Source organism: Loxodonta africana, chromosome 24 (genome assembly GCF_030014295.1).
Source record: "Loxodonta africana isolate mLoxAfr1 chromosome 24, mLoxAfr1.hap2, whole genome shotgun sequence".
Classification (NCBI taxonomy): Eukaryota; Metazoa; Chordata; class Mammalia; order Proboscidea; family Elephantidae; genus Loxodonta; species Loxodonta africana.
This window is the reverse complement of record NC_087365.1, coordinates 56607294-56634949: the sequence shown is the minus strand read 5'-3', so window position 1 is coordinate 56634949 and position 27656 is coordinate 56607294. Positions and strand designations below refer to the sequence as shown.

The 27656-nt window shown below is 47.9% G+C and overlaps 1 protein-coding gene across 1 annotated transcript in view; it reads left to right on the top strand.

The window, feature by feature from the left end:
- Positions 1-27656, top strand: part of BMP7 (bone morphogenetic protein 7) — an 86565-nt gene that overhangs the window by 5520 nt on the left and 53389 nt on the right. Inside the window, exon 2 of the mRNA XM_003419910.3 lies at positions 26932-27124. Within this exon, the coding sequence (XP_003419958.1) occupies positions 26932-27124 (193 nt within the window). The remainder of the gene's footprint in view (positions 1-26931; positions 27125-27656) is intronic.

The window sequence follows — 27656 nt, the reverse complement described above, 5'->3', positions numbered from 1 at the left end:
TAGCTGTGTGTTCAGCTGCGATTGAATTCCAGGTTCTGCAGCAAATGGCATTTGACAAATAATATTTGACAAAAATGCGCCTTGGTATTCCTTAATATGGAACAGATATCTCAGAGTTCACCTTCCCCGGCGAAAACTCGCTCAACCTCGAAGGGAAATGGCAGTGCAGGTGAAGACCAGGGCTCCTACTCTGCCTCCCCAAAGCAGAGTGTTTATGATTGGGGGGATCTCAGGGTGCATGAAGTTTGACACTTAACTGACGTGAAATTCAGAACAGCATTTTCGATGCCGGCCTTTCAGCTGCGCGTCGGAAGGCATTGTGGGAGCTGCGCAAAGCCTCTGCTGATCCGCGTGGAGTGGATTGAATTAATGACAACTCTGAGAGCTCTCGTTTTGGGGTAATTGCTTTATTGTTTTGGAGCCAGGGTGCTTTTAATCTGGTTCCTGTACAAACATGTTTAACGTGTGTTAATGCATTACCAAACCAGAGCCTCTCAGCACAACCCTGCTTTTCATTAATTGATGTCGGTAGCATGGTACAGTATTTCAAAGGACTGGCCAAGTTTAAACTGTGTTTCCAATTTCCTCCCTTTCCTGTGTTTGAAATGCCAATGTTAATTTGTTCCCATGCGGGAGCAGGGGCTGCCAACCGCGGCTTTATATAAAGGGCTTCACAGTGAAGGCTTCCAGCCCTTGCTGATGCTCGCGGCTGCCTGGCCAAGTTTCCTGGCACTTTGCAGCTAATTCTGGATGATATATGGAGTGGGGGGCTGGGGGACTCCACTGCCGTGTAACGGAAGTTCTCGGTGACAGCAGTGGGTGTGACTTGGCAAGGGACAGTGGAACGGCAACCGTAGTGCTTCTCTTTAGATACAGCCTAAACCCATGTGTCATTTGCACTGTGGTTGTATATTGGCTGTGTGACCTTGGGCAAGTTACTTAACATCTCTGAATTTATTTCCTCCTTTTTTAGAGGGTTGTTAATCGGCCCCCCTTGACAGGTTCTCATGAAGATGAAATCATCTATGACTGTGCAGAGCCTGGCACACAGTAGGTGCATAATAAACGTTAGCTCTTGTGTTTATTGTGGTAGCCAGATCAATAGCCACTTTGATATATTGGTCCAAACTTAGTTTTTAATTACTTAATCTTAAAATACTGGGCTTGAGCCACACGTTATTTTAAAGATATCAAGAAAACGGCCCCACAGGTGCGTGTGAGTATGTGCGTTTTTCCTCCTTTGGAGATCGATGGAATTTGAGCGAAGACACCAGACTTGCTTCAGAGCACCAAAGCGCCGTGCTGAGTCTTCTTTCTCTTGCTTTTAGCATCTTCATGTTGGGTGCCATTGAGCCTGCTTTGACTCAGTGACCCGGTGTGACAGAACTGCCCCATGGATTTTCTAGGTTGTAATCGTTAAGGGAGCAGGTTGCTAGGTCTTTCTCTTGCAGAGCCTCTGGGTGGGTTGGAACTGTTGATCTTTTGGTTACCAGCCGAGTGCTTAACCATAGCACCACCAGGGCTGCTGCTGTTTAAAAATTGCATTACTAGGGAAACTGAAGCTGAGTGAGGGGCAGACGGGAACTTTGTGTCCTAGCTTTGCAACTTCTCTCTAAATCAAAACTTACTCCAAAATAGAAAGCTTAATTAGAAAAAGAATCACATTACTGAAACCTTTATTCCCACCCCTTTCTGGAAGATGGTCAAAGTACAAATTAGGTCTTCCTTCAAGGGAGTGACAAGCCCAGAGCTTTCATTACCAGAATGCCACAACTCTCCCGCTTTTTACTGGAGCAGGTGCAAGGCCGCCCACCGCCCCGGGCCATCCCCCCGCGTCCCCCAGCCAGGGTTAGGCTACAATAACAAAGCCCTGTGCACTCAGGGTGTTTAGAAGTCTCTGGAGACCCGAAGAGGAGAGAGCCAGGGCCTGAGACTGAGGGGTGGGCTTTATCACTCAAAGCTTCCCGTAAATCCCCTTCAGCTCTTTCTATACCATCTGAAAAATCTGTCTTAGCTAGTATTAAGTTCCCCTGCATCCTTGAGGTCACGTGTGACTCTTTCACATCTTTGTCTCCCCAAGTAGCTTTCAAGTTTCAATCTTTTGTTGCTGGCTTAATTAAATTTGGCTGTGAATAAAAACTTGCACTGTTTCCAAACTTGAGGACTGGCATGTTTTTCAGCATGGGACCTGGGCCTGCATGGTCTTGTAATGCCAGCGTCTCTCCTGCTTTCATGCAGTTGGGAAAAATAAAAATAAAAATCTAAGCATTTAGCAGGACAGTCGGCATGGACAGGTCCAAGTGCTCATCTGCCCGGACACTTCCAACGTGCACACACACACAGGCTGTCGAGTCATGTTGTGGTTTCAGTGGCTTGTCTTTTGGCCTTTGATGAAGGACTCTTCTTCTGGACTGTTTTTTTTTTTTTCCCCAGACATCCTTGTTATCCTGTTTTTGGACTGCCTGGCAGAACCCTCCTGGCCCAGAAAGTGCTGAAATATTGGCGTATTCGTATGCATGACGCAGCCAAGCGTTCCCTAAATGTTTTTGATCTTGCATTTCCAATAGTAAATTTCTGAGTGCGCACCCTAAATATAAATAAATTACATCATTCCTTCTGTGTTAGGCAAGCTCGTGCTTGAGAAAACATAGACTCCAGTGGAAATTTAAATGGGAGGCACTAAAGATTAAAAGCAACACGTACTTTTAATGAACAAAGAAAAGCGAGTTTGCATCACTAAAAATTTGCAAAGGCATGGGGATGTTCTTTTTTTTTTTTTCAAAATTGTGTTCAGCTGTTTGGGTATCAGTGAGCTGGTTCTAAATTTCCAGTGTTTTGCTGCTTCGTCTAGTCAGCATAAACTAAGTTGTCGGGGAGTAACAAACAAGCCCACAACCCCAGTGTTTAAAAAGCATAAAGATATGTCTTCGCTTGCCGTGTGGGTTCCTGAAGGGGTTGGGAGAGGGATCTGCACTTTGGTCGGGGAGGGTTGCAGGTCCCAGGCTGATGGCACCCCCACTGTCCCCAATGTCACAGGGTACTGTGCCAGAGAGAACAAAATCAACCCTGTTGCCGTTGAGTTGATTTCAACTCATAACTACCCTGTAGGACAGAGTAGAACTGCCCCATAGGGTTTCCAAGGCTGTAATCTTTATGGAAGCAGACTGCCACATCTTTCTCCAATGGAGCAAGTGGCTAGCAGGTTCCAACTGTTGACCTTTCAGTTAGCAGCTGAGTGTTTTAACCACTGTGCCACGAAGGCTCCTTATCAGAGAGAAAGATAATGTGAATTTCATATTGGCTTTTAAAATTTCCACCAGGAAGTGATGCAGCTCTTCTGCTCACGTTTCATTGGTCAGAGCTTGTCACATGGCCAGATCTAACCAAGGTGAGGAAGGAGTACCATCAATGTGTCACATGCTTGGGAAGTGGTGAGCATCGCCTAATTTGAGAGAGAGCACTGACTAACCACATGGTCATAGGTGAAGAATTTCTCACGAGATACAAAGATGTTGTTTTTAGGTGTTGTCGAGTCAATTCCAACTCAGAGCGACCCTGTAGGGCAGGATAGAACTGCCTCATAGGGTTTCCAAGGCTGTAATCTTTACAGAAGCAGATTGCCAGGTTTTTTCACCTGTGGAGCTGTGGGTGGGTTCAAACCGCCCACCTTTTGGTTAGCTGAGTCCTTCAGCGTTATGACATCAGGGCTCCTTTTTAATCTTGTCTACCAATTATTCAGAAATTTTTGCTGAAAATTGCCAATTGCTGTCTTCCCCAATGCCAATAAATTCCAGAAATTTCCTTCACAAATGTAATCATAACATTTTCTTTCTGCATCAAGTGCATCTCCCAGGCCTCCCCCAAGGGCTGGCACCCTGTTTGGGAAGCCAGTGTTTCTAGAAGCTTCCATATCCCTGAGGTATTCTCGTGGTTCAACGAGAATAACCACTTCTTTCGGTTCCCACTTGTAAAATGAGTCGCCTCTTTAGAACTTGTCTTTCAGCGAAGGCAGGCTTCAGCTTTAGCCTGTCTGGTTCACTACACACATTTGAGGAGACTGACTCTCGGGTCTGCTAACCAGGCGACTGCTGGCATCTGTCCGAGCTGTGCAGGTTATAGCTTTGTGGTGACGTTTCACCCTGCCTGGAAGAACTGCCTTTTCTTCCTGGGCCTTAGAGGCAGTTCCTGTGTTTCACATCGAGGGAACTGGGTGATGGGTATGTGGGAACTCTTTGCAAGTTTTCTGTCAATCTAAAGTTACCTCAAAATCAAAAGTTTATTTAATAAAAAAGACAGGACATAACCTCTTGTGTTCTTCATTGTGATTAAATTATTGTTTTCCAAACCCCAACCAACCAGAAAACTCTGACTGAAACAAGGAGAGTCTGGAAGGAACGTGCCTTGGAGATGGGCTCTTTGTGGCGTGGCTGTTTCGGAAGCTCAGGCGGTGGTTGTGCTGTCAGGGTCAGAGTTGATTCTGACTCATAGTGATACCATGTGAAAGAGTAGAACTGTCCCGTAGGGTTTCCAAGGCTGTCATCTTTACTGCAGCAGGCTTCCACAGTTTTCTCCCGCGGAGCGGCTGGTGTGTTCGAGTCACTGACCATTGGTTCACAGCCGAGCGCTCTAACCACTGTGTGCTACCAGGGCTCCTTGTGTTTGGGACATCACGCCCCGAAGGCCAATCACTAATCGATCTACAGGTCCGTTAACTCGATGGGAACTCCAGAGCAAATGAAAACCTCGTGCACAGTACCCGGAGACCTTTAAAACGCCCTGCCTCCGTATACAAAACAGCCATTTATTTATGGGGCCAGAAAGTGGGCGGGGGTGCTCTTTTTGGTCTTTCAGTTTCCCTCTTGGTCCTGAACTTCGTGAAATGCCCACTACCTCCCCCTCCTCAGGTTTCATTTTCTGACTGACTTGACCTCACATTTGTTGAAAGAGAAGCCCTTAAAAATGGCAGCGGGGCCTCAGAATCTTCCAGGGCTAGTAAACGTTTATGGGGTTGGGGCGCTTGCTCGATTTCCTTTAGGAGGAAACAATAAATGAAGCTACTTGCGTTGTACCTACTCAAACCCTGAGCTCCTAATTGTCTTAAGATACTGGCTGGGGGTGGGAGACAGGTGGGGGAGGGGGTCCTGCAATTTCTGGCCCTCTGGTGGCTCAAACACTCTTGGGACTTGGAAGTATCCTTTTTGGGTAGGTTTAGGGCAGGGCTTGCCAACCTTGGGACTTACAGACATTTGGGGCCAAGAACTTTGTAGCAGGGGACTGTCCTGTGCATTGCAGGGTGTTTAGCAGCTTCCCTGGCCTCTACCCACTAGATGCCGGTAACATCCCCCCTCCAGTTGTGACAACCATCGATGTTTCCAGACACTGCCACATGTCCCCTGATGGTTGTTGCTGATCGTTGGGTGACATTTAGTCTATTCCAACTCATAGTCCATGCGACAGAGAACTGCCCCATAGATTTTCTGGGCTGTAATCTTCACAGGACGAGCCTTGGTGGCTCAGTGGTTAAGCACTCAGCTGTTAACCTAGAGATTGGTGGTTGGAGCTCAAACCCACCAGCTCCTCCGCAGGAGAGAGATGTGGCAGTCTTCAGTAAAGATTACAGCCTTGGAAACCCTATGGGACAGTTCTACTGGCCCCTAGGGTCACTAGAAGTTGGAATTGACTCAACAGCAAATCTTCAAGAGAGCAGATTGCCAGGTCTTTTTCCCTTTTGGATGGGTTCAAATCACCGAACTTTCAGTTAGCAGCTGAACACTTTAACCATTGTGCCACCAGAGCTAAATCACCCCAGCTGAGAACCACAGGTTTTGGGTAATGTTCCTCAAACTCAGGAATTAGTTGGGAGCCTTGGCCTCAAACCCACTGGTGCGTGTGGTGAGTGGAGAAAGCAGCAATTCTAGGCTGATGGGTTATTTTCTGGTTGAAAGGAACACAGATTTCAATCTCTCCTGGGAACTGGGCTCTGCCTGGGTTTGAAGCACTGTGGGGACTAAACTGCCGGTGATGGTAAAAATCAGAAGGGACCCAGAGGGCAGATCTCTAGACAGCAGCCAGATCATCTCCAGAACCCATATATTTTTACCGTGGCTTTGCCTGCTGATACTGGAAAATTACTAAACTCACATGGCACCTTTTGTGTGTTTCTCCCCCACAACTTCCCCTTAGAGGAAACAGGGCAAACTTCTCTTAGCTTGTCCCCCTTCTCTGAAAGGTAACTTATTCAATAATTCATTCTGGGGGTGAGCGGAGAAGCTGCATTTTTCCCCTCGTGTGTCACAGTAGCCTTCGAAGGGAAATGCTTGCTTAAGTTTCAGCAACTGAAAACTCTGTGGAGCACAATTTGACTGACACATATGGGGTCACCATGAGTTGGGCTTGCTTTAGACCAGGAGTCTGTAAACTACAACCCAGGGGCCAGATCTGGCCCTGGGCCTGTTTTTATACAGCCTGCAAACTCAGAATAGTTTTACATTTTTTTTTAAATGGGTGAAAAATAAAAGAAGAATAAAACTTCATGCCACTTGAAATTTATGTGAAGTTCAGATTTCAGCGTCTACCAGTAAAGTTTTATTGGAACACGCTCATTCATTTTGATATTGTCTATGGCTGCTTTTGGGCAGAATCTACGTGGTTTCAAAAGCTGGAGTATTTGCTGCCTGGCCCTTCACAAAAGCTTGCTGACCCCTGCTTTAGACACTGTATCCTCTACTTGGGAAAGTAAACAAATGATAAAACAAACCAACCAACCTGCTTCCTAGCTGCCTTCTCATTTTGCTCCTCTACAGCTGCCTGGTGACCACAGACACCTACCTTTTCTTGGATGTCCTTGGGTGGTGTTCTGAGTCTGAGGACAGTGACTTAGATAAAGTTGCTCCCTGAAGGACTTCCAGTGTCTTTTATGGAGACGTGTCTTGTGAATCCCCACAGGGACATGTGTGGCTTCTCCTAGATTTGTTTGGTCACAGCACCCCCTCCTCCTTATTCTGTTTGTTTTCTTTTGTTTTTTTAAGTCCTCTAAAGCAGCTCAGGTGGTAGTAAGACTTGGGCTCTGGGGTCAGACCTCTTGAGTTCGCCTCTCACCTCTGCTACTCGTTAGCTCTGCGGCCTGGGGCAGGTTATTAAATGCTCTGTCCCCGTTTCCTCAACTGGGGTCGATCTTGGTGCTCACCTCATGGGCTGCCATGAAAATTGCTTGCTCAAAAGTAGGAGTGTAGATGTTGGCCCAGATCGTGAAGCTGGCCTGTCTGTCCCAAGGGGTGGCTTCTGTTGGCATTGGGGGCAGCACCAGAGCCCAGTGTGCCCACGTCCTCCACGTGGGCATGGGGTCTGAGCCCTGTCTCTGTGGGGTTTGGGAGAGGGCAGCCTTTTCTCAGCAGGTGTGTCCCATGCTGAAAGGGGATGGTTGTCTGCGCTGACAGGGGCAGGAGGCAAAGAAAGGAAGCTGACTATATTATATCGAGTCCTGCTATACTAGAAAGTTGCTGCTTGCTGGTTGAAATGTGTGTTTATCGGTGCAGGGTTTTAAGCAAACGCAGAATCTGTGGGAAACTACATGTACCTGCCAGCTCAGGGCCAAAGCAACTCAGTCGGGGTCAGAAACAGACTGTGGGCTGGCCTAATCTTTGAAAGAAATCACGTAAGTAGAAATTTCACAGTAAAACTGTACTAGTGGCCGTTTTTTCCTCCTAAACTTTGACTTTGTGTCCAACTTAGTTGGGGTGGCTTTTCTCACAGCGTTTTTGATATGGACAACTAACACTTCTTAATCTATTTGAGGACCCACCCACGCCAGCCCCTCATCACATAGCGACCATTCCCGCAGTTATTGCTACGTTGTGAGGAAACTGGTACTCAGTGATGAAGTCTCTTGCCTGGCGTTGGGGATGGCAGGTCTTTGTGGCCTTGCATCTGGGTCACTGGTCTGTGATCTCAGGCAAGTTATTGAAGTGACTGAAGTGCTTGGGCCTCAGTTTCCTCTAATGCTGGTGGTGCAGAGCTCAGGGCTCCTGGGATTAAATGACATCATGTCAGCAAGGGACTCAGCCCCCGCCGCAGGGAGCTTGGTCAACGGGGACTGCTCCTGGGGCTGCCATGGGTGCCTAGCACTGTCCGCAGAGGCTCTTCTAGGCCCCTCTAATTGCCACTGAGTTGATCCCCAACTCATGGCAACCCCGTGTGCATCAGCGTAGAAATGTGCTCCACAGGGGTTTCAGTGGCAGGTTTCTTTAGAAGTAGATCTGTAGACCTTTCTTTCAAGGTGTCTCTGGGTGGACTTGAATCCCCAACTTTTTGGTTAGCAGCTGAGCACATTAACCCATTTGCACCAACTTAGGGGCTTCTCTAGGCCCCTAGCTATCACCTGCTGGTGTTGTAGTCCGGACGCTGTAACTCAATGCAGGATGCTGTCAGTTCCTCTGCAAATCCAGCTGAGGCCCTGAAATATAGTTTCTCTCTTCATTGTGCTGAGTATATAGGTAACAAAACATTTGCCATTTCACCAGTCGTTCACAGGTACAGTTCAGTGGCACAAATAGTCATGTTCGCCATGTTGTTGGTCCATCGCCCCGAGATTAATAGATGCGTCACCGTTGAAGAACAGACTGATGGAAATGGGATTGAAACACATCTCATACAGTGGTTCCCCCTTATCCGCGAGGGATACGGTCCAAGACCCCCAGTGGATGCCTGAAACCGTGGATAGTACCAAAAACCAAAAAACCAAACCCAGTGCCGTCGAGTCGATTCCGACTCATAGCTACTCTATAGCGACTCTGTAGTGGTACAGAATACATGTGTACATATGATGAAGTTTAATTTATATATTAGACACAGTAAGAGATTAACAACAATAACTAGTAATAAAATAGAAACTCTTTACGGCTTCTCTTTGGCATATGCCAGTTGCCGGCATCACTACTGTTGAGCTTTGGGGCCATTATTAAGCCACACAAGGGTTACTTGAACAGAAGCACTGCGGTCAGCAGGTAACAGAAACCTTGGAAAGTGAAACCGAGGATAAGAGGGGACTACTGTAGGTTGATTTGCCATCATCCCGAGTTTTTCCATTCAATTACTTCCTCTGGCACAGCACTTTTGTTTTCAGTGTTTACTTTTCCGGTGATGCCGTCGTCATCCCTCCCACAGGGGTTTGATTAAAGGCAGTGGGTAGGACAAAAATTGGGCAGAGTAGGAAGACTACCCTGGAGCCCCCTGGGGAAACTGCTGCATCGGAGGCTGTGTCTCCGCAGGATAAGCCCACCACCACCACAGGTGTTTTTTTCGGTGTCTTGGACGCAAGACAAAATAATTGCCTTAAGTTTAGGGCTCATGTTGTATCAGAGTAGTGGAAACACTGGTTGCATAGTGGTGAGGAGTTACTCAGCTAACCGAAAGTTTGGCAGTTTAAATCCACCAGGTGCTCTTTGGAAACCCTATGCAGCAGTTCTACTCTGTCGTGTAGGTCTCTATGAGTCGGGATTGATCTCTATGACTCAACGGCAACGGGATTGGTTTGTTTGGTTGTATCAGAATACTTAAATTTAAACATCAGAGCCACCCTCAGGGACAGGAGATGCTGTGAGATTTATACCTCTTGTTGCCTGCCTCCTGTTTCTGTAGGGAGGATTGATGTCACAAAGCATCTAAGAGTGGCTTCAGCAATAAAAGCATGTCACTGTCTTCAATAACAAGTCTTCATGAACGGGTGATTGCAGGTTTGGGGCAGTAGCTTAGTGATACCATCCAGGATCCATGATCTTTCTAACTTGCCCTCCACCACCTCTTCCAGCACCCTCAGCATCACCTCAGGCTTATTACCTCGAGGCCACAAAATAGCTCCAACAGCCCCAGCCACTGCATCCTCATACAATCTTGTATTCAAGGCAAAAGGAAGGGGAAGAATCCAAAGGGCTCTCATTTATCACCTGTCTCTTGGTTTTCTGAAAGCTCCCAAAAGACTTTCCCTTAAGTCTCATTGGCCAGACTGGGTCACAAGGTCATGTCTTGCTGCTGCAAGGGAGGGTGGGAAGGTGTGAAACTGGCCTCTCTGGCCAACACAGTGGGAGGTGGGAAGGAAAGGGTGGGTTGGAAATGGTTAATGGGTTGCTACATCAAAATTATTTAAATTGTTTCTCTCTTCCTCTTTGTTGCTGCTGTTGTCTATTTTGTGCATAGTTGGATAAGTTGTGTGCACATGTCATGTGGCTTCACTATACGTGCCTGGTAAGAATAGGCCCCGAGGTAGTTACCCAAGTAATATGTACCACTGTGAATATATGCAGGTGGTTGTGCGTGCTGACATTAACTTAGCCGGCTCCCCTTCAGGCCATAGAGAGACTTTAATTCCTTGTCATACTCGAACTTACAAGTAGGTATAACTTCAGCCCTAACTTTTGACACTGTGGAGTTCTGGTGGTGTAGCGGTTAAGAGCTTGGCTGCTTGCTAATCAAAAGATCAGCAGTTCAAATCCACCAGCCACTCCTTGGAAACCCTATAGGGCAGTTCTACTCTGTCCTAGAGGGTCATTATGAGTTGGAATTGACTTGACAACAACGGGTTTGATTTGTTTTTTTGACACTGTATGGAACTATAACTAACCAACAGCCACTTAATGAAAGTAAAGTTTGTTTTATCAACCTAAGCCTCACAGTCTCCTTGGACAGGGGCAGAAGTTCTTGAAAATGGCTGCGGGGAAGGTCCTCCCCTGGGAAAAATCCTGGAGGCCGGGGACGGGGCTCAGTCTGAGTCCTGCTTGTAGGACAGGTGGCTCCTGTCTCCCTCTGGGTAGAAGGATAGACAGATCCAGACACTCAAGGCATTTTAAGAATCCATTCATTGTTAGCCAAGGGTGGAGAGCTGCTGAAGGAAGGGGCTGCCCATCCTGGTGGACTTGGTGCTCATGCTGAGAGCTGTGTAGAACTCTGTCCAGTAAATGGATACTGGGCACCTGTGTTGCTTCTGCATGTTTCCATGGGGGACTGGAAGACCAGCACCATGGGACCTGGGTGTATCCTTGGGGACATTGATTGGAAGAGATGGCCAGGTGGAAGGAAGGAGAGATATTTTCAGGGGTTATTTCTGGGAAGTGTGCATGTGCTGTGACTAGAAGTACATTTAACAGAACTCCCTGGTTGCAGGCAACGGAAATCTATTCAAACTGGCTTAAGGGAAAAGGAGGAGGGGGGGCAGAATTAATTGTAAGGAATTAAGGGCAGCTCATGGAATCCAGAAAAAGTATATCTCCAAGCCCTGGAAAAGGACTGCATTAAAAACTAGAAGGTCCTAGGGAATCCAGAGATGATTCTGTCCTTGTTTCTCATCTCTCTCACTGAATCACTTACCTCTTATCTCATTGGCTCACTAGATTCCTCTATTGTTGGAGATATGGAAACCCACAGTAACTTGGGGTTGCAAATATCTGGCCAGCCATGTGCTTGCATTCCCAGCTTCCTTTGCGACTTGGACTGGCCATGGGATGTTGTTCTAACCAATGAAACACAAGGGAAGTCTGCTGAGGGTAGAGTGGGATGGGAGGTATTTCTGAGAAAGATTTTGCTTCCTATGAGTGACAGCTGAGCAAACAGAAATCTCTGTCCTTCCCCCCACTTTCTCTTGTCTTGAATGTGGTTCTAGGAAAACGTGATGCTTGGAGCTGTGGCAGCTGCCTTGTGACCATGAATCAAATGTGCCTAAGAATTAGAAGTCAGTGTGCTAATAAAATTATTGGTCTCTACTCATCTGGAACAAAAGAGAAAGCAGGAAACCAAAGACTCAAAGAAGAAACTAGTCTACAGGACAGATAGTCGAACTAGATGATACCCAGTTACTGCTACTGACTCTTCTGATCAGGGCAACAATAGATGGATCCTGATAGAGAAAAATGTGGAACAGAGCTCATTTTTTAAATAAAACAAAAACAAAGCAAAACAGAGATAGACTTTGGGCTAGTTGAGACTAGAGGACTCCTTGAGACTATTGCCCTGAGATACTCTGCAGACCTTGAATTGGAACTAACACCTGAGGTTACCTTGAAGCTAAATAATAACACATTGGCTTAAAAAAATAATGAGTATCACCTGTAAGTACTGTGTTCCTTTAGAAAAATCACCTATATGAGGCCAAATGGTTAATCACCCATGACTTTAAAATAAAGATGAGAATGTAAGGGGGCAAGGAAACTAGATTGATGGAAATGGAAGAACCGGAAGGGAAACAGTGAGAACGTTCACGCATGGTGAATAACGGAACCAATGTCACTGAACAACTTGTGTAGACATTTTTGAATGGGAACCTAATTTGCTGTGTAAACCTCTGCCAAAAACACGATAAAATATTATTAAAAAAAAAAAAGTCAACATGCGGATGATGGCAAAGCAAATGGCGGAAGACACTTGATTTCTTGATGATGTGCTTGGGCTGCTTCCCCCGCTGAAACTCCTGGGGAGAGAGGCTCTCACACAGCTCGAACCACACATTTAGCCCCGAATCATGGAGGTCCACAGGTGGATCACGTACAGAAACACCGTTGCTGGGAGGCAACCTCTGGCCCCTGGTGGCTAGGGCAGGGGCGTGGGGATGTGTCTGCAGCCAAATCATCGCATGCTAGCTATTATGATAGTAGTAATCTTAGTGCTGACATTTGTCGAGGGCTTACTATGTGCCAAACACCTTTTATAGTCTTTACCTATATTACCTATATTGACTTGTTTAATTTCATAACAGCCATTTCAGATGGCGGCTGTTATTATCCCTATTTTAAAGACCAAAAAAAGAAAACCTGAGCACAGACAAGTAACTGGCTGAAGGATACAGATGCAGTATGTTTGGATTTGGCAGTCCAGTTTTGGAGCCCTCCCACTTAAGCTCGATCCTGAACTGCTTCTCACGCTAGAAGGATAGGTTTGGAGCCAATGAGTAAACGGCCTTGCTAAAAGGAGGGGGTTGTATTTGAGGGCAGTAACCCAGTTGCTGTCAAGTCATTTCCAACTTATGACAACTCCATGTGTGTCAGGGTAGAGCTATACTCTGTAGGGTTTTCAGTGGCTGATTTTTCCAAGTAGATTGCCAGGCCTTTCTTCCTAGTTGCCTCTGGATGGATTTGGACCACTAACCTTATGGCTAGTAACTCTTACCTGTTTACACCATTCAGGAACTCTTTGAGGGCAATAGGGAGCCACGAAAGTGTTTACAGTTACATGCTTTAGACGTGATATTCCTTTTTTTTTTGATTCTTGATGTTTCTGAAATTAGAATGTCTTAATATTGATTCTTTGGCCCAAAGAACTGTCATTAAATTGACTGTGCCTCTTTCAGGAGAGGAAATAAGTGACAAATACTGAGTAGAACTGGCGGAATATAAGGCCGGTCAGCTTCTATTTCTAATGAAAGCGTTTATTGAAGTGTAACATATATAGAAGGTAGCACAAATCAAGATCACTTGTGGATTCTCGCCAAGCCAACATCTGGGTAGCCCCACCCAGCTCAGAAACATAACCTCACTGGCCCCCAAAGCCCCCTTCTTGTGCCAGCACCCAAGGGTGACCGCTGTCTCGACTTTGCTTACTCTTCATACGGATCTAACTGGTCAACAATACTCTTTAAATACCTAATCAAAGGAGCATTGACTAGCAAAGACAACCTCATTAGAATTGCTTCATGTAGACCCTAGACCGGCTTCTGAAGTCTGCCTACAACTCCGCTGGCTATATTCAACATAGGATACAAAACTTAATGGGAAAAGCGGTTCTTTGGTTTGATCTCAGATTCTCCTCCTCCCCTCACCCAAAATATGTTCACAGGAGAATGCTGCAGGTTGCAGGGTGTTTTGGCAGCTCAGCTTGGGAATCCCAGTGTCATTTGTCAAAACAGGAAAATTAAATGAATGAGGTGCCTGAAGATTTTCAGTTTCAACTAAACCTCTCCCTGCCAGCCCCTGGGGTGGCTTTTACACATCTTAGCACCGTCCTAGTGACAGACAAGAATGAAGTTTTGCAGTCCAGGGACCGGGCTTTAAAGAGAACTCTTATTTTGAAAGGGAGACGGGAGCTGGGGCATGCAGGGAAGACCAAACAGTCCTTCCTGGACTGCACCTGCACCACCCGGGCCTAATGAGTTTAGGTTGATGGAACCCAGACCTCAGGAAGGATTATAAATTCCCATTTGATTTGATTTGCTTCTAAAATACCTTAAACCAGCTGTGCCTGCCCCTCTGACCCAGGCTCTCTGCTGCTTTGGGAGAAAGTCTGGGCAGGCATCCTGGGCTGGGGGGAAGGAGGAGCGGGGGGGCTCAGTGCTTCTCAGGACCGGCTGTTCCGGGGCCTGCTTAGGTCTGGCTGGGAGTAGGGCCGGGCACCAGTCCTGCCATGCCCCGTGATTACAGCATGTGTCCCCTCAATTTTCACAGCAGCCCTGTGGTGGAGGTCCTTTTCTTATCCCCTTTTTGCAGACCAGGAAGTGGTTAACTCATCTTGAGTCCTTGCTGGCAAGTGGCAGAGCCCACGTTCAAACCCAGGCCACCGCGTGTGGCCCACGCTCAACCCCAGTTCTGTTGCTTCTTGAGCTGAGCAAGCTGGAGAGGGTGGTTTCCATCCTCCTGATGGAGCTCCTGGGGAACATTTCCAAAGACTGTTCATGACGATCCTTGAGCACCAGGCCACGAGGTAGATGGAACAGTGGTGAACAACAAAATAACAAGAACTGGCATCCCTCAAGACTTTAATGTGTGCCGAGCGCTCTGCAGACATTCTCTGTGCTAGCGGTTCTCAAAGTGAGGTCCCTGGACCAGCAGCATCAGCATCACCTGAGAACAGGTGAGAAAGACATGTTCTCAGCCCCTGGTCCACCTATGGCATTGGAAATCCTGAAGGTGGGCCCAGCAACCTCTGTTTCCACAGGCGCCCCCGTGATTCTGTCTGGTCAGCTCCGACGCCTGGCGACCTCAGGTGTCTCCGAGTAGACCTGTGCTCCGTGGCGTTTTCAGGGGATGGTTTTTCAGCAGTAGATTGCCAGGCCTTTCTTCCAAGGCACTTCTGGGAGACTTGAACCTCCAAGTCTGAGTGCATTTACTGTTAGCACTGTGAGGCCAGTAGTATTCCTCTGTCCCCACTTTATAGATGAGGCTAACTTCCCAAGCGCACCAGTGAGTGGTAGAGCAAGGACTCACTGTCTAGCTTCAGCATCCACTGTCAGACCCTCTGTGTTCCAGGCCCTCTCTCAGCTCTTCTTTTGCAGTTAAATCTAGAGGAAAGGGCAGTTGGTATAAAGATCATCAGGCCAGTCAATAAAATAATCACAATATTGAAGTCCTAGGTGGGAAAGGAAGGGGGCTGAAAGGGAAGCGGGTGTTCAGGGAGGGTAGCCATGGCATCAGAGCTGAGACCAGCTCAGACGAGGGGAGGGGTCTGCTGTGCTGGGTGGGTGGGTGCCAAGCCTCTTCCTCCAAGTTCCTGCACTTGGGGTGGATTATCTAGTGTCCCGCTGTTCACCATGTGCTTGGTGGTAAATGTCCACTCCCAGATGGCCATGTGGCTGGATCAGGGATTGTCACCCGGTTTACAGACAGAATCAGAGCCACTGAGCCTGCATTGTTTCTCCTTCTGTCCACAGCCTCTTTTATAGAGTGAGGCCTCAAATCCACAACTCCAGAATGAAATTTTCCCTGTTGCTGGGTGCTGTCAAGTTGATTCCAACTTAGTGACCCTAAAGAACAGGGTAGAACTGCCCCATAGGGTTTACTGGGCTGTAATCTTTATAGCAGCAGATTGCCAGGGCTTTCTTCCGTGGAGCTGCTGGGTGGGTCTGAACCCACTGACTTTTTGGTTAGCAGCCAAGGCCTTAACCATTAAGTCACCAGGGCTTCTTGAAATTCTTACTTGCGCAGGTCTCCTTACACTCAGGGTGTCCTTTTGAGGAACAGTGTTCTCATGTATTTCTACAAGGTGAACCCAGACCCTGGTTTGCAGTGAGCTCTTCACTTAGTGTCCTGTGGCTGTGAGACGAGCAGTGCCATCCCATCAGACTTCTGCGATGATGAAGTGCTTTGTAGTCGTGCTGTCCAGTTCCTTAGCTGCTGAGCCACAGGGAACTGTTTAGATTTAAATTAACTAAAATGAAGTAAAATTACAAATCCATCTCCTCAGCCACACTAGTCACGTTTCAAGAGCTTAATTTGGTTCACGGCTGCTGTATTTGACATTGACAGTGCAGGGCTAGTCTAGCAGTTTAGGGGTATTAGGTTGGACACGTATAGGTCAAACTTGGGAGAATGTCTGCAACTTTATATTCCACGACCAGTAGAAGGGAAAGGAGATTTCTCACCAATTAGATGCATTCTTCTTTTATATCCTGAGCCCCAGTGAACCTGGGGACAAATCCAACTAGCTGTAACAGCCCAGAACCAAACCATTTGCCATCAAGTCAGCTCTAACTCGTGGCGACCCCATGTGTTTCACACTAGAACTGTGTTCCGTAGGGTTTTCAGTGACTGAGTTTTTGGAAGTAGATCGCCAGGCCTTTCTTACGAGGTGCCTTTGAGTGGACTTGAATCTCTGGCCTTTCAGTTAGCAGCCAAGGTGTTAACCATTTGTACCACCCAGGAACTCAGCAAGAGCCCAGATGGGGCAAAACTGACATTTTCTGACCCTTTGGAGCTCTGTCTAGCTCAGGATTTGTTAACCTAGTAACATGTGGGACCAGAGGTTCTCTGTTGTGGGGGCTGTAGAATGTTTAGCAGCGTCCCTGCCCTCTACCCACTAGGTTCCAGTAGCAGCCCCTCTCCCCAGTGACAACCAGAAATGTCTGCAGACACGGCTCAGTATTCGCCGGGGGGCAAAATCACTCCCCAGTTGATAACCACTGGTTTAGCTGAAGATATTAACTAGTTTCCATTCTTTTTCCTCATTTCCAATGAGCCGAGGATGGGGTTGTGTCCTAGAGGTCCCTGGGGTGCAGGGTACAGGAGGGCCCCCTTGGTTTATGGTGGAGAGATTGTCGTGAGCTCACAGCCTGGTTTTCTTTTCAGCGTCACCAGCGTCTGGGTCTTTTTAAGCAAACAACTTGCCTCAGCTCCAGAGATAATTAAACCCATCTTTCTCTGCCTCTCTCCGCCCCATCCCTAAACCCATTGGTTCCTTCAATTCACAATGATAACATTGTTCGAGCAATGCTGCACACATGTTGACACTGGAGTGTTTAATCTTGTGGCCCAGTAATTCACTGGGCCCCACCCCCGCCCCAAACATCTGTGCCGGCTGGATGGCTCATGACTAAAAAAAAAAAAAAGCCACGCAAGACGCCGTACCCTCCCGGCTCACTTCCCACCCTCCTAGCCCTGTGTCCTGCGTCTCCGGACGCAGCCTCTGCATCTAACAAGGAAGGCAGTGTCTCCCAAGACCCTCTCGAGAGCACCAGTGCGTGGGACTCCAGGTGGCCCAGCGGGCAGCCAAAGCATTTGGTGGAAAGTTCGAAAGTTGAAGCAGTATTTCGGGGATGGGGAGACAATGCCCCGCTGTGTACCCACCACCAGGCAGGGCCCTGGCCCCGATTTGGGGGGCTGGGGAGGGGTAAAGGGGAGATGGGTTAATGTGACAGAACTTTCAAGCTGTCAGCCTCCCTGTACAAGGACACAGAGACCCACCCCAGCTTGGCTTTTAAGGTTGTTAATGTTGAGTGTCAGCAGATCTTCTAGGCTAAGATAGACTAGGAAGAAAGGCCTGGTGATTTACATCAGAAAGTCATCCAGTGAAGACCCTATAAGTTGTAACAGAATATTGTCCAGTACGATGCTGGAAGACAAGACCCCTAGGGTGGAAGGCACTCAGCATACACGGTGGATGCAGCAGTGGACTTCAGCATACCAGTGACGTGAGAGTGGTGCAGGACCGGGCACCATTTCCTTCTGCTGTACACGGAGTCACCATGAGTCAGAGCAGACTCAACAACAGCTGAAAACAATGTTGGGTGAGCACACAGCTTGTGGTAAGAGCTGGGTATACTGTTGTGTGCCACTGAGTCGATTTTGACTCATAGCGACTCTATAGAACAGAGTAGAGCTGCCCCATAGGGTTTCCAAGGCTGGCATCTTTAGGAAGCAGACTGCTGCATCTTTCCCTTGCAGAGCAGCTGGTGGGTTCTAACTGCTAACCTTTTGGTTACCAGCTGAGCGCTTAGCCACTGCACCACCAGGACTCCTTCCCATAAGGATTACAGCCTAGGAAGCCCGATGGGGCAGTTCTACTCTGTCCCATAGGGCCGCTACGAGTCAGAATTGACTTGGCAGCAGCAGGTTTTGTTTTGTTTTCTGAATCTTTATGGGAGTGGATTGCTAGGTCTTTTCTCCCATGGAGCTGCTGGTGTATATGAACTGCCGACCTTTCAATTAGCAGCTGAGCGCTTTAACCATTGTGCCACCAGGGACCCTTGGGTATACTGTAAAGCAGCCTTATTTAATCCTCTCCACAGCTGTGAGGCCAGTGGTGGTTCTCTCCTCTTTGGTCAAGTGGTGAAGAGCTCGGGAATTTGGGGATTCAGACCAGCTGTGTGGCCTTGGACAAGTGACTCGACCTCTCTGAGCTTCAGTGTCTTCATCTGTAAAATGGCTTGATGGATGAACGAACAAGCCTGCCTCTTAGCAGGGCATGGCGTCTTTGCCAGTGGGAGGGTGTCTGAGATGGTGGCTCTTACCCAGCTTAAGAGTTCTGTAGGTGGCAGAGCTGCAGTCCCCCTGAGTGTCCATCACCTACTGTCCCCGAGTGTGACAGCTGAGGCCTCTCACGTCCCGTGCTGGGCAGCCAAGAAATGATTGGTGAATGAGCGCAGTGGGGTATGAGGAGACGCAGCAATGACAGGGTATGTCCTTTTAGATGGATGCTGGGTCCTTTTTCTCTGGCCTGAGGGCAGTCCCCTCCCTCTAATAGCTGTGCAGCAGGGTGAGTAGATGTCGCAAGCAGGCGCAGCGTGGTCCTATTCTTAAGAGAACCTTTCCCTCTTAGAGCAGTGCCGCGCGGCTGCTCTGTTTTCCAGAAATCTCAGTTTATTGTATGCCTCTGGAGGCTTTTTCAAGCTCCTTAATCTGGCCATGTAAATCTTCGAATGAATGCAGAGCCATCATCAAATTTCACATCCCCGAAGCTGCAGGGCCATAAATCGCTTCCCAGCAGCAGCCTTGGTAACAATCCACTCCAGTGAGTTCTCCTGTGTGCCAGAACCTTCTGGATGAGCTGTATCCCTGTAGAAAAAGAAGGTGCCTGGGTTAGAAGTCAGAGTTAAATGTGAAGTTGGGGGTGGGAGAGGTTCTGGGTCATGGGCCTGAAGCAGTCAAGGGTCCTTGAGACTCAGCTCTGGCTTCTAGTTACATGCTCCTGGGTGGTACAAATGGTTATGCACTTGACCATTAGCTGAAAGGTCAAAGGTTTGCACCCATCCAGAGACACCTCAGAATAAAGGCCTGGCAAGCTACTTCTGAAAGGTCAGGGCCTTGCACACCGTATGGAGCAGTTCTACTCTGCACGCATGGGGTTGCCAGGAGTCAGAATCTACACGACAGCAACGACAGCTTCTAGTTATGCTGTGCGCTTGGTTTGTTCTATGGGTTCCCGAGTCTCGTCCTCATTAAAGGAGCTCAGGACTCTTTTCACGCCCCAGAGTGGAGCTGAGGAGGTCCGTGGGCCCGTCCAAGGTCGTGGAAACCAGACTCAGAAAAAGGCACAGAACAGTCCTGCTGGACTCAGTTTTTTCCCAGAAAGAGTCTCATTGCCCATGAAACGTACCCGACTCATCACTTAATGGCATCTTTGGGGCAGTGAGAGGGGGCTGGCAGGTTGCCTGCGTTTCTTCTGAAAACCATGCGGTTTTGGAAGGAGCTGCTGGGTGATTGGCTTGGTTGCTGCCCATTTGTCTGCTCTTCCAGGCCTGGCCAGGAGAGCAGCTTTAAGCGGAAATGAAGACCCCTTTGTTTGGGCTGAGAGTTCTGCCTTCCATTTGTCTGTGTCATCCACAACCAGAGCGTTTTTTTGTTCTAGGTGTCTGCGTGGTTGTTCCCCAGAGCTGCGTCCTGAAGTCTCTGAGCAGCTGATGACCAGGTCCCGTGAATGCCCTCCTCCCCTGTCTCCTTTATCTGGATCTAGATGCCATCTGGTCACCTTACCTGCCTGTCTTCTGGCCGTGCTCCGCCCCACTTGGCTGATTCCTGGCAGCCTTGGTTCTGCATTTCCCATGCAGCCCCCAAATGTTGAGTCAAGGCCATGCTTGTCTTTCCTTTTGTGTATGCATTTTTCCTGCATAGCTTTATCCATAAACCGTATGTATTTTAAAGATTAAGTACACCAAAGTACAACGCCTTTGAAAACTCTTGTGCAGGAGAGGCTGAAACTGAACATCTTTGTACCTTCTGACCTGACAATCCCACCCAAGGTGTTGACTCAGTAAAATGTGACCACCATTAAGTCACGGACAAGAATGTTCACTGCAGCACAGTTGGTAATAGCCCTAAACTAGAACTATCCATATGCCCATCAAAAAACAAACTGTGGTCTATTCATACAATGGGGGCCTATACAGCAGTGGAAATGAATGACTTACCATGGCATGCAAGGACATGGGTGAATGCTGGTGACCCTTGGGTGAATGTTGAGTGACTGTTGGGTGACAGAAGCAAAGGCTGGGGAGGGCACACACTTGTGTGGCTCCATTGGTCAAGTGCAAAGCAGGCAACATGAATCCATAGGGTTTGGTGTCAGGATAGTGCTTACCTTTGGGAAGAGGGGCTGTGCTTGGGAGAGGGCCCCCTGGGGATTTCATTGGTGCTGGTAAAGAAGGTGCCCTGCTTAGGGGTGTTCATGCTGTGAAAATTAATCAAGCTTCCTGAACACTTCTTATCTGTGTATTTTACTGCACATATGTTATAATTCAATAAAATCGTTGACTTAAAGATGAGAACAGGATTTCATTTCAATGGATTTATGGAGTCCAACTATGTGTCTGACTGTGCTGGGCCCTGGGGGGGTCAGCATTGGGTGAGACACACGTTGTCCCCCTTCCTACAGAGCTCAGGCCCGAGAAGGCCTCACTTGTATTTGGAAATCATCCGAGTCTAAAGAAAACAGCTTTCAAGGCGCGTGGTCACCTAGTGGTGACCACTGTTATGCGGGCCTGTTTCCTTCCCGTCCATTCCTGAGCCTGTTGATAATTGGGCTGGTGTTTGTTTTGCACAGAGCTGCTCCGGTTGCAAATGGCAGTGGGCTGACTCTAAAGAACTTAAGGAAAAGGGGGGCTTGTTTGAAGGGCCCTGGCATAGCTCATAGATTGGAAGAACTGAAACCCTAAACGTGAGACAGGGTGGGGACCACCAGACCAGGGGATAGAGCCTGGCAGGCGCCCTTCCTTAATTCTGGTCTCCATCCTCCCTGCCTGGATGCTTCTTTCTAACAGACCGGCTTCCTCTGTGCTGCAGTGGCGTCTGGCTGGGCCACTTCCTTAGATCAAGGCAGAGAAGACAGGCGCTCTCTCTCACCAGGTTCCAGTAAAGATAAAGGAAATCCCATGCTTGGCCCAGTTTAGGGCTTGTCCCCCCACCACCCTGATCCCTCAGCTTGGCAGGAGGCAGTCATGAGACAAGATGGCACGCTCTCTTTTTGACTTGACTGGGACAGTAGAACTCTGCTCCACAGGATTTTCAATGGCTGATTTTTCAGAAGTAGATGGCTGGCTGGTCTTTTCTTTCGAGGTGCCTCTGGGTGGGTTCGAATCTCCAACCTATTGGTTAGCAGCCAAGTGCCTTAACCATTTGTACCACGCAGGGGCTCCATGTTTACATGAGAGGTACACTTTAAACATGTAACTCCCTTTATAAGTCTCCAGGTCACGTCGCAGGTTTGTTTGGATTATTATAACCCCCTTTACAGAGCACTCCACTACCGGGAGGGTATGCCCGAACGCTCAGTGTAATTCAACCTGGGAGGAGCAACCCCAGACACTGAGAGGAGGCACTCCTGGCTTGATGCTGGTGGTCTTCCCTAACATGGCAGAGGGTCATGAGAGGGAAGGGACGTCCAGGTGGGCAGTTTCCTATCCCCACCTGTCTCGAACCCTTTGTTGACCCCTTCAGCTCAGAATTTCCCTCTAAGGCCAGTTTGGGGGTTCTTAATTTCAAGCTTTTGTAAAAGGGCACAACAACTGGCTTTGTGGTCAGTTACAGGCCTGATTGCTGTCAGGATGGTGCTTTCCCAGAATCCATTTTCTTTGGACTTATCTTTTGGTTTCAGGGATTTGTCCCTTTTTTTTTTTTTTTAAATAATATTGTGCTTTAGGTGAAAGTGTGCACAGCAAATTAGGTTCCCATTTAACAAGTTTTATACAGATTGTTCTGTGCCATGGGTTACAATTTTCACAATGTGTCAGCTTTCTCATCTTTTCCATTCTGTTGGTTCTGTTTCCATTGATCTAGCTTCCCTTCATCTCCTTGCCTTCATGTCTTTGCTTTTGGGTAAATGTTGACCGTTTGGTCTTATATAGTTAATTGTTTAGCCTTTTAATCTTTGGAAGATTAAAGTCCTTTGTTGACGCCTCTGAGCCTTTCTAGTCAGTGGGGTGCTGGAATGTGAAAGGCCGTGGGAGAAAACGTTGGCTTCTTAGGCGGTTGGCTTCCTTATGAAGTTTTGTTTATGGGCACAGAGAGATTGACTCTAAACATTTTATTTTAAAACGCGGGTCTGGGTTTTAAGTCAAATGTGGTAACTTAAGAAGAAAATGTAAAGAAGTGTTTTCTCCCTAAAAGTGCATGTGAACTTTTTAAATCTGTTTTGTTGTTGTTGTTAGATGTGGTCTAGTCGATTCCGACTCACAGTGAGGACCCCATGTGACAGAGTAGAACGGCCGCATAGGGATTTCGTGGTTGTAATCTTTGTGGGGCAGATCTTCAGTTCTTTTCTCCCTCGGAGTCCTGGGTAGGTTTGAACCACCAATTTTTCACTTAACAGTTGCACCACCAGGATTTTTTTCTCTCTGCTTTAGTGGTGGCGATTAAAATCTCCTAGATCCTTGGAAGACATAGCTTAGAGTCTACACTGTGGGTGTTGAGGCTAATAGGTGCCAGCAAGTTGGTTCAGACTCATAGTGACCCTACATGCAACATCGCCCGATACTGAGCCATCCTCACAATCATTGCTACGTTTGAGCCCATTGTTGCAGCCACTGTATCAATCCCTCTCCTTGAGGGTCTTCCTCTTTTTTGCTAACCCTCTACCAAGCATGATGCCCTCCTGATAATGCGTCCAAAGTACATGAGAAGTCTCATCAACCTTGCTTCCAAGAAGCAATCTGGCTGTACTTTTTCCAAGACAGGTTTGTTCATTCTTCTGGTAGTCCACAGTATATTCAATATCCTTATGTCCTTCTTAGCCTTAGTATTATGCAAACTTTGTTTGTTTACTTCTTTTGCTTGCCCTCTGCATCCTTTCCCAGGAAGTCACCGCGGTGATGGCAGAGATGGTGACTGGTTCCCTCTGTCCCCACTGCTTGCCAGAGTGCTGGGCACCGTTGATACTCTATACATAAGAATTTAATGATTGAGTAGATACGTGACCTAGCAGGACAACTTCTACCCCGAACCTGGGCTACCCAGGCCCACCAGAGAACTTGGCATCGTGGAAGTTCAGAATTAATAGGCGGAAGGAAGGGCTGACATGTGGGAAGGTGGCCATCAAATGCCTGTTGGTCTTCTTCCAAGACAGATTTGTTCGTTCTTCTGGCAGTCCACGGTATGTTCAATATTCTTGGCCAACACCATAACTCAAGGGCATCAATTTTTTGGTATTCCTCAATTCATTGTCCAGCTTGGAGTAGCTTCCACATAAAATAGAAACCTTGAACAGACTGGCTTTGCATTTTGGGTTGGACTTTAAATTATTCACTGCTCATCGAAACTGATGACTTCCTTCTCTGAAAATTCACAGACTTACTTTCAGAGGATGTGGTGATGGGGTTTCCAGGAAGAACAGAATGAACAGTACCATGGTTTATACCTCTGATTGTGTTAAAGTATGAATTTAATGAAGGAAAGTCATTCGAAGAGTCATCCCACAGAGTTGGCAAGAGATTTGATTGGTCATTGTAAAGTAACCCTTATTTTCTTACTTAAAAGAAGCTTTTTAACTGTGATATCTTAATTGTCTTAACAATCATGATACATTTGTGTCTTAAGCATTTTAAAAAAGCTACACATACACCTGCTGGAATAAACTATTTGTGATTGTATATCCATGTTTTCTTTCTCAGTTGGGGGTGACTTTAATGAGTGTGTTGTTGTTAGTTGATTCTGACCAATAGCGACCCCATGTGACAGAGCAGTACTGCCCTATAACATATTCTTGGCTGTAGTCTTTGTAGGAGCCGATGAGTAGACTCCAATGTATGGCACCTCCATGTGTGTCAGAGCAGAGCTGTGATTTTTTTTGGAAGTAGATCGTCCTAGGTGCCTGGGTGGACTTAACTGCCAATCTTTCAATTAGCAGCTGAACCCTTTAACCGTTTATACCAGCTAGGGACTCATTTCCTGTGTTAAGGTATGCTTATGCAACCATTTCTTTATTGTTTGGCCTATTGCAAAAAATTTTTTTTCAAGTCAAGTGACCATAACTGAAATACGTACACCCACTCAAATGTTGCATCTTCTGAAGTCCCTGGGATGCAGTGGTGTCTGGGGAGCCCCTCTGCTGGCACCCTGGGTTGCAGTGGTGTCTGGGGAGCCCCTCTGCTGGCACCCTGGGATGCAGTGGTGTCTGGGGAGCCCTTCTGCTGGCACCCTGGGATGCAGTGGTGTCTGGGGAGCCCCTCTGCTGGCACCCTGGGATACAGTGGTGTCTGGGGAGCCCTTCTGCTGGCAGCTTTCTACATGTGGTTCAGGATTCCAGCAGCTGCAGTTCAGTGGTCATCTCCCCAAGTCCTTCCCAAGGCAGGGCCACTCCTGTGCCAGCCAGGGTGCCCTGACCACAGCGACTTCATCTGTCCCTCTTCTCATTAGTAGGGACCACCCTTCTCACTTGCCTTATTTTGAATGCTTGTTCAGGTTTAAAATGGCTTTTTTTTTTTTTTTTTTAAATGGGCACCTCTGGGAAAGGTGTTTGGGCTACCAGGTGGTCTGGGCATCTTCCCTCTGTAGCATAGCATGGCCACTTTCTGCCCAGCAGCCGCACCTTGGCTGCCCTAACACAGCCTCAGACTGAGCTGTTCATGTTGAACCATGCTGGTCAGATCTCTCCTGGACAAACGGGTTCCGTTATCTCTCCCTATCTCTCTGTCCCACCCCCTCAGACAGGAAGCAGGGATGGGGTGTATCTCCCAGGAGCTGAGCTGAGATGAAAGATAAAGGAGGTTCCATCAGCACACCTGCCCCTTACATGCCCCTTGCTGTGAGCTCTTGAAGGCTCCCAGCCCCACCCTCACTCTATTTTTGTTCAGAGGGTGAGTGATCCCCGGGACACAGACCTGCTCCCAGCCACGCTGCTCCTGGGTTATGTCTGTCTGGGATGTATCCTCTGTGGACTGGACAGAATTCCTTAGCCTAACGTTCCTGTTGCGATAAGGCAGAAGAGCTGCCTCATTTTGTCTTGAAGTCACTTTCGAAAGCTTTCTAGGTTTCACCACTCACCCTTTTTCTGCTTTTAGTCTTAGGCTGTGCTTGTCAACCCTGGCTGCTCACCAGAAACTTCTGGGGGCACTTTAAAAAGTAAAGATTTCTGGGCCCCTCCCCAAAGATACTGGTCCAGTTGGTTCGGGATAGGGCCAGGACAGCGTTCAGGTGGAGCCCACCGTGGACCGCCTCTCTTCCCGACTCCATGCTCAGCAGCTTGACATCTGCCAAGACGGCAGTGCTGACACCATGGGACACTACAAACGAGGCCCCAAAGAGCTGGTTATTAAACATTTCCCAGCCCACCACTGGGCCAGGCCATCAGTATTTTTAAGAAGAAGTCCCCACAGTGATCCTCAAGAGGCACAGCCAAGGCTGATACCCACGGGCCTGAAGTTACCACATAATGGGTGCAGTAAGGTTATGTTCACTGATAATAAAATGCCAGTTGCCATCAGATCTTTCCTGACTTATGGGAATCCCATGTGTTTCCGGTTGCATTGTACTGTACGGGGTTTTCAATGGCTGATTTTTTGGAATTAGATCACCAAGCCCTTCTTCTGAGGTGCTTTGGGTGCACTTGAACCTCAACCTATGGTTAGCAGCCAAGCACTTTGCAACACCCTTTGCACCACCTGGGGACTCCTAGTAGTGAATTAGATCACTCAACCCCCACCACAACCCCTGAAAGGGGATTATACCCCTTGCTCTCAAGTGATCCTGACTCATAGGGATCCCATAAAACAGTAGAACTCACCCATAGGGTTTCCAAGGCTGTAAATCTTTACTGAAGCAGACTGCCACATCTTTCTTCCTTGGAACAGCTGGGAGGTTTGAATTGCCAACCTTTGTGTTAACAGCTGAGCTCTTAACCACTGTGCCATCAGGGCTCCTGAAAGACGGTTACTATCCCATTTCGTAGATGAGGAAATTGAGGCCAGGTAGATTAGCTGGTGAGTCATCCAGGGCCACACAGCTAGTTCATACCTGAGGCTGGATTTGAACCCAGGCCTGAGCTCCTAGGGACCTGAGTCTGTCCAGGGCCTGTGGTGTGGCCATGGTCAGCTCCTGACCTTGCCCAGCAGGTTGGAAGCAGAGCTATTGCTCATGTTGTCCACGATGAGCTGGGGTCTGTGCTTGTATCCCTTTTGCATGTCCATGTGGATGGGCACTTATGGCCAGGGATCCATGAAAATGGGCCAGCTCCATCTAGTTTTGGCAGGGTGCTTGGCTTCTGAGCCAGGCAGTTACCAATGGGCTTCTGATATGCGTGTGTTTTCTCCCCTCCCAGTGGAACATGACAAGGAGTTCTTCCAACCACGCTACCACCATCGCGAGTTCCGATTTGATCTTTCCAAGATCCCAGACGGAGAAGCCGTGACCGCGGCCGAATTCCGGATCTACAAGGACTACATCCGGGAGCGCTTTGATAACGAGACGTTCCGGATCAGCGTTTACCAGGTGCTGCAGGAGCACTTGGCCAGGTGGGTGCTCTGTGGGCTTGATCCTCCTTCAGTTCCTGGGAAGAAGTGGGGCAGCAGCCAGAGGGGGCCCAGACCCAGGCAAGGGACCATGGCAGTGACCAATATCTTCTTAAAGAAGGTATATTGTCTGCACTGCTGTTCCCTAACACTGTCATCGTCAGCGAGTGGTACTTGTGGACCGTCTGGGTCTGGGCAGTGCTCTGGGGCTTGGACAGAATGGGACCGAGAAGAGCAAGAATGCGATTGTTCGCAGGTCGGCATCTCTGCCATCCATCACTCTGATACCTAGCACATCGTATCAGGCAACCAGTCAAAGTGGCCATTTTAAATAAAATGTTATGAAAAACATCCCCAAACTAACAAACAAAAAATAAAACTAAGCAGAGAACTCCCAGCCTGCCAAGAATCACTAGGTCAAGAACTGAAAGCTTGTGTTAAAAAGACTTAAATTTCCTGTTAAGTTGTTAGGTGTCGTCAAGTCAGTTCCTACTCATAGCGACTCTGTGTACAACACCACAAAACACTACACTGC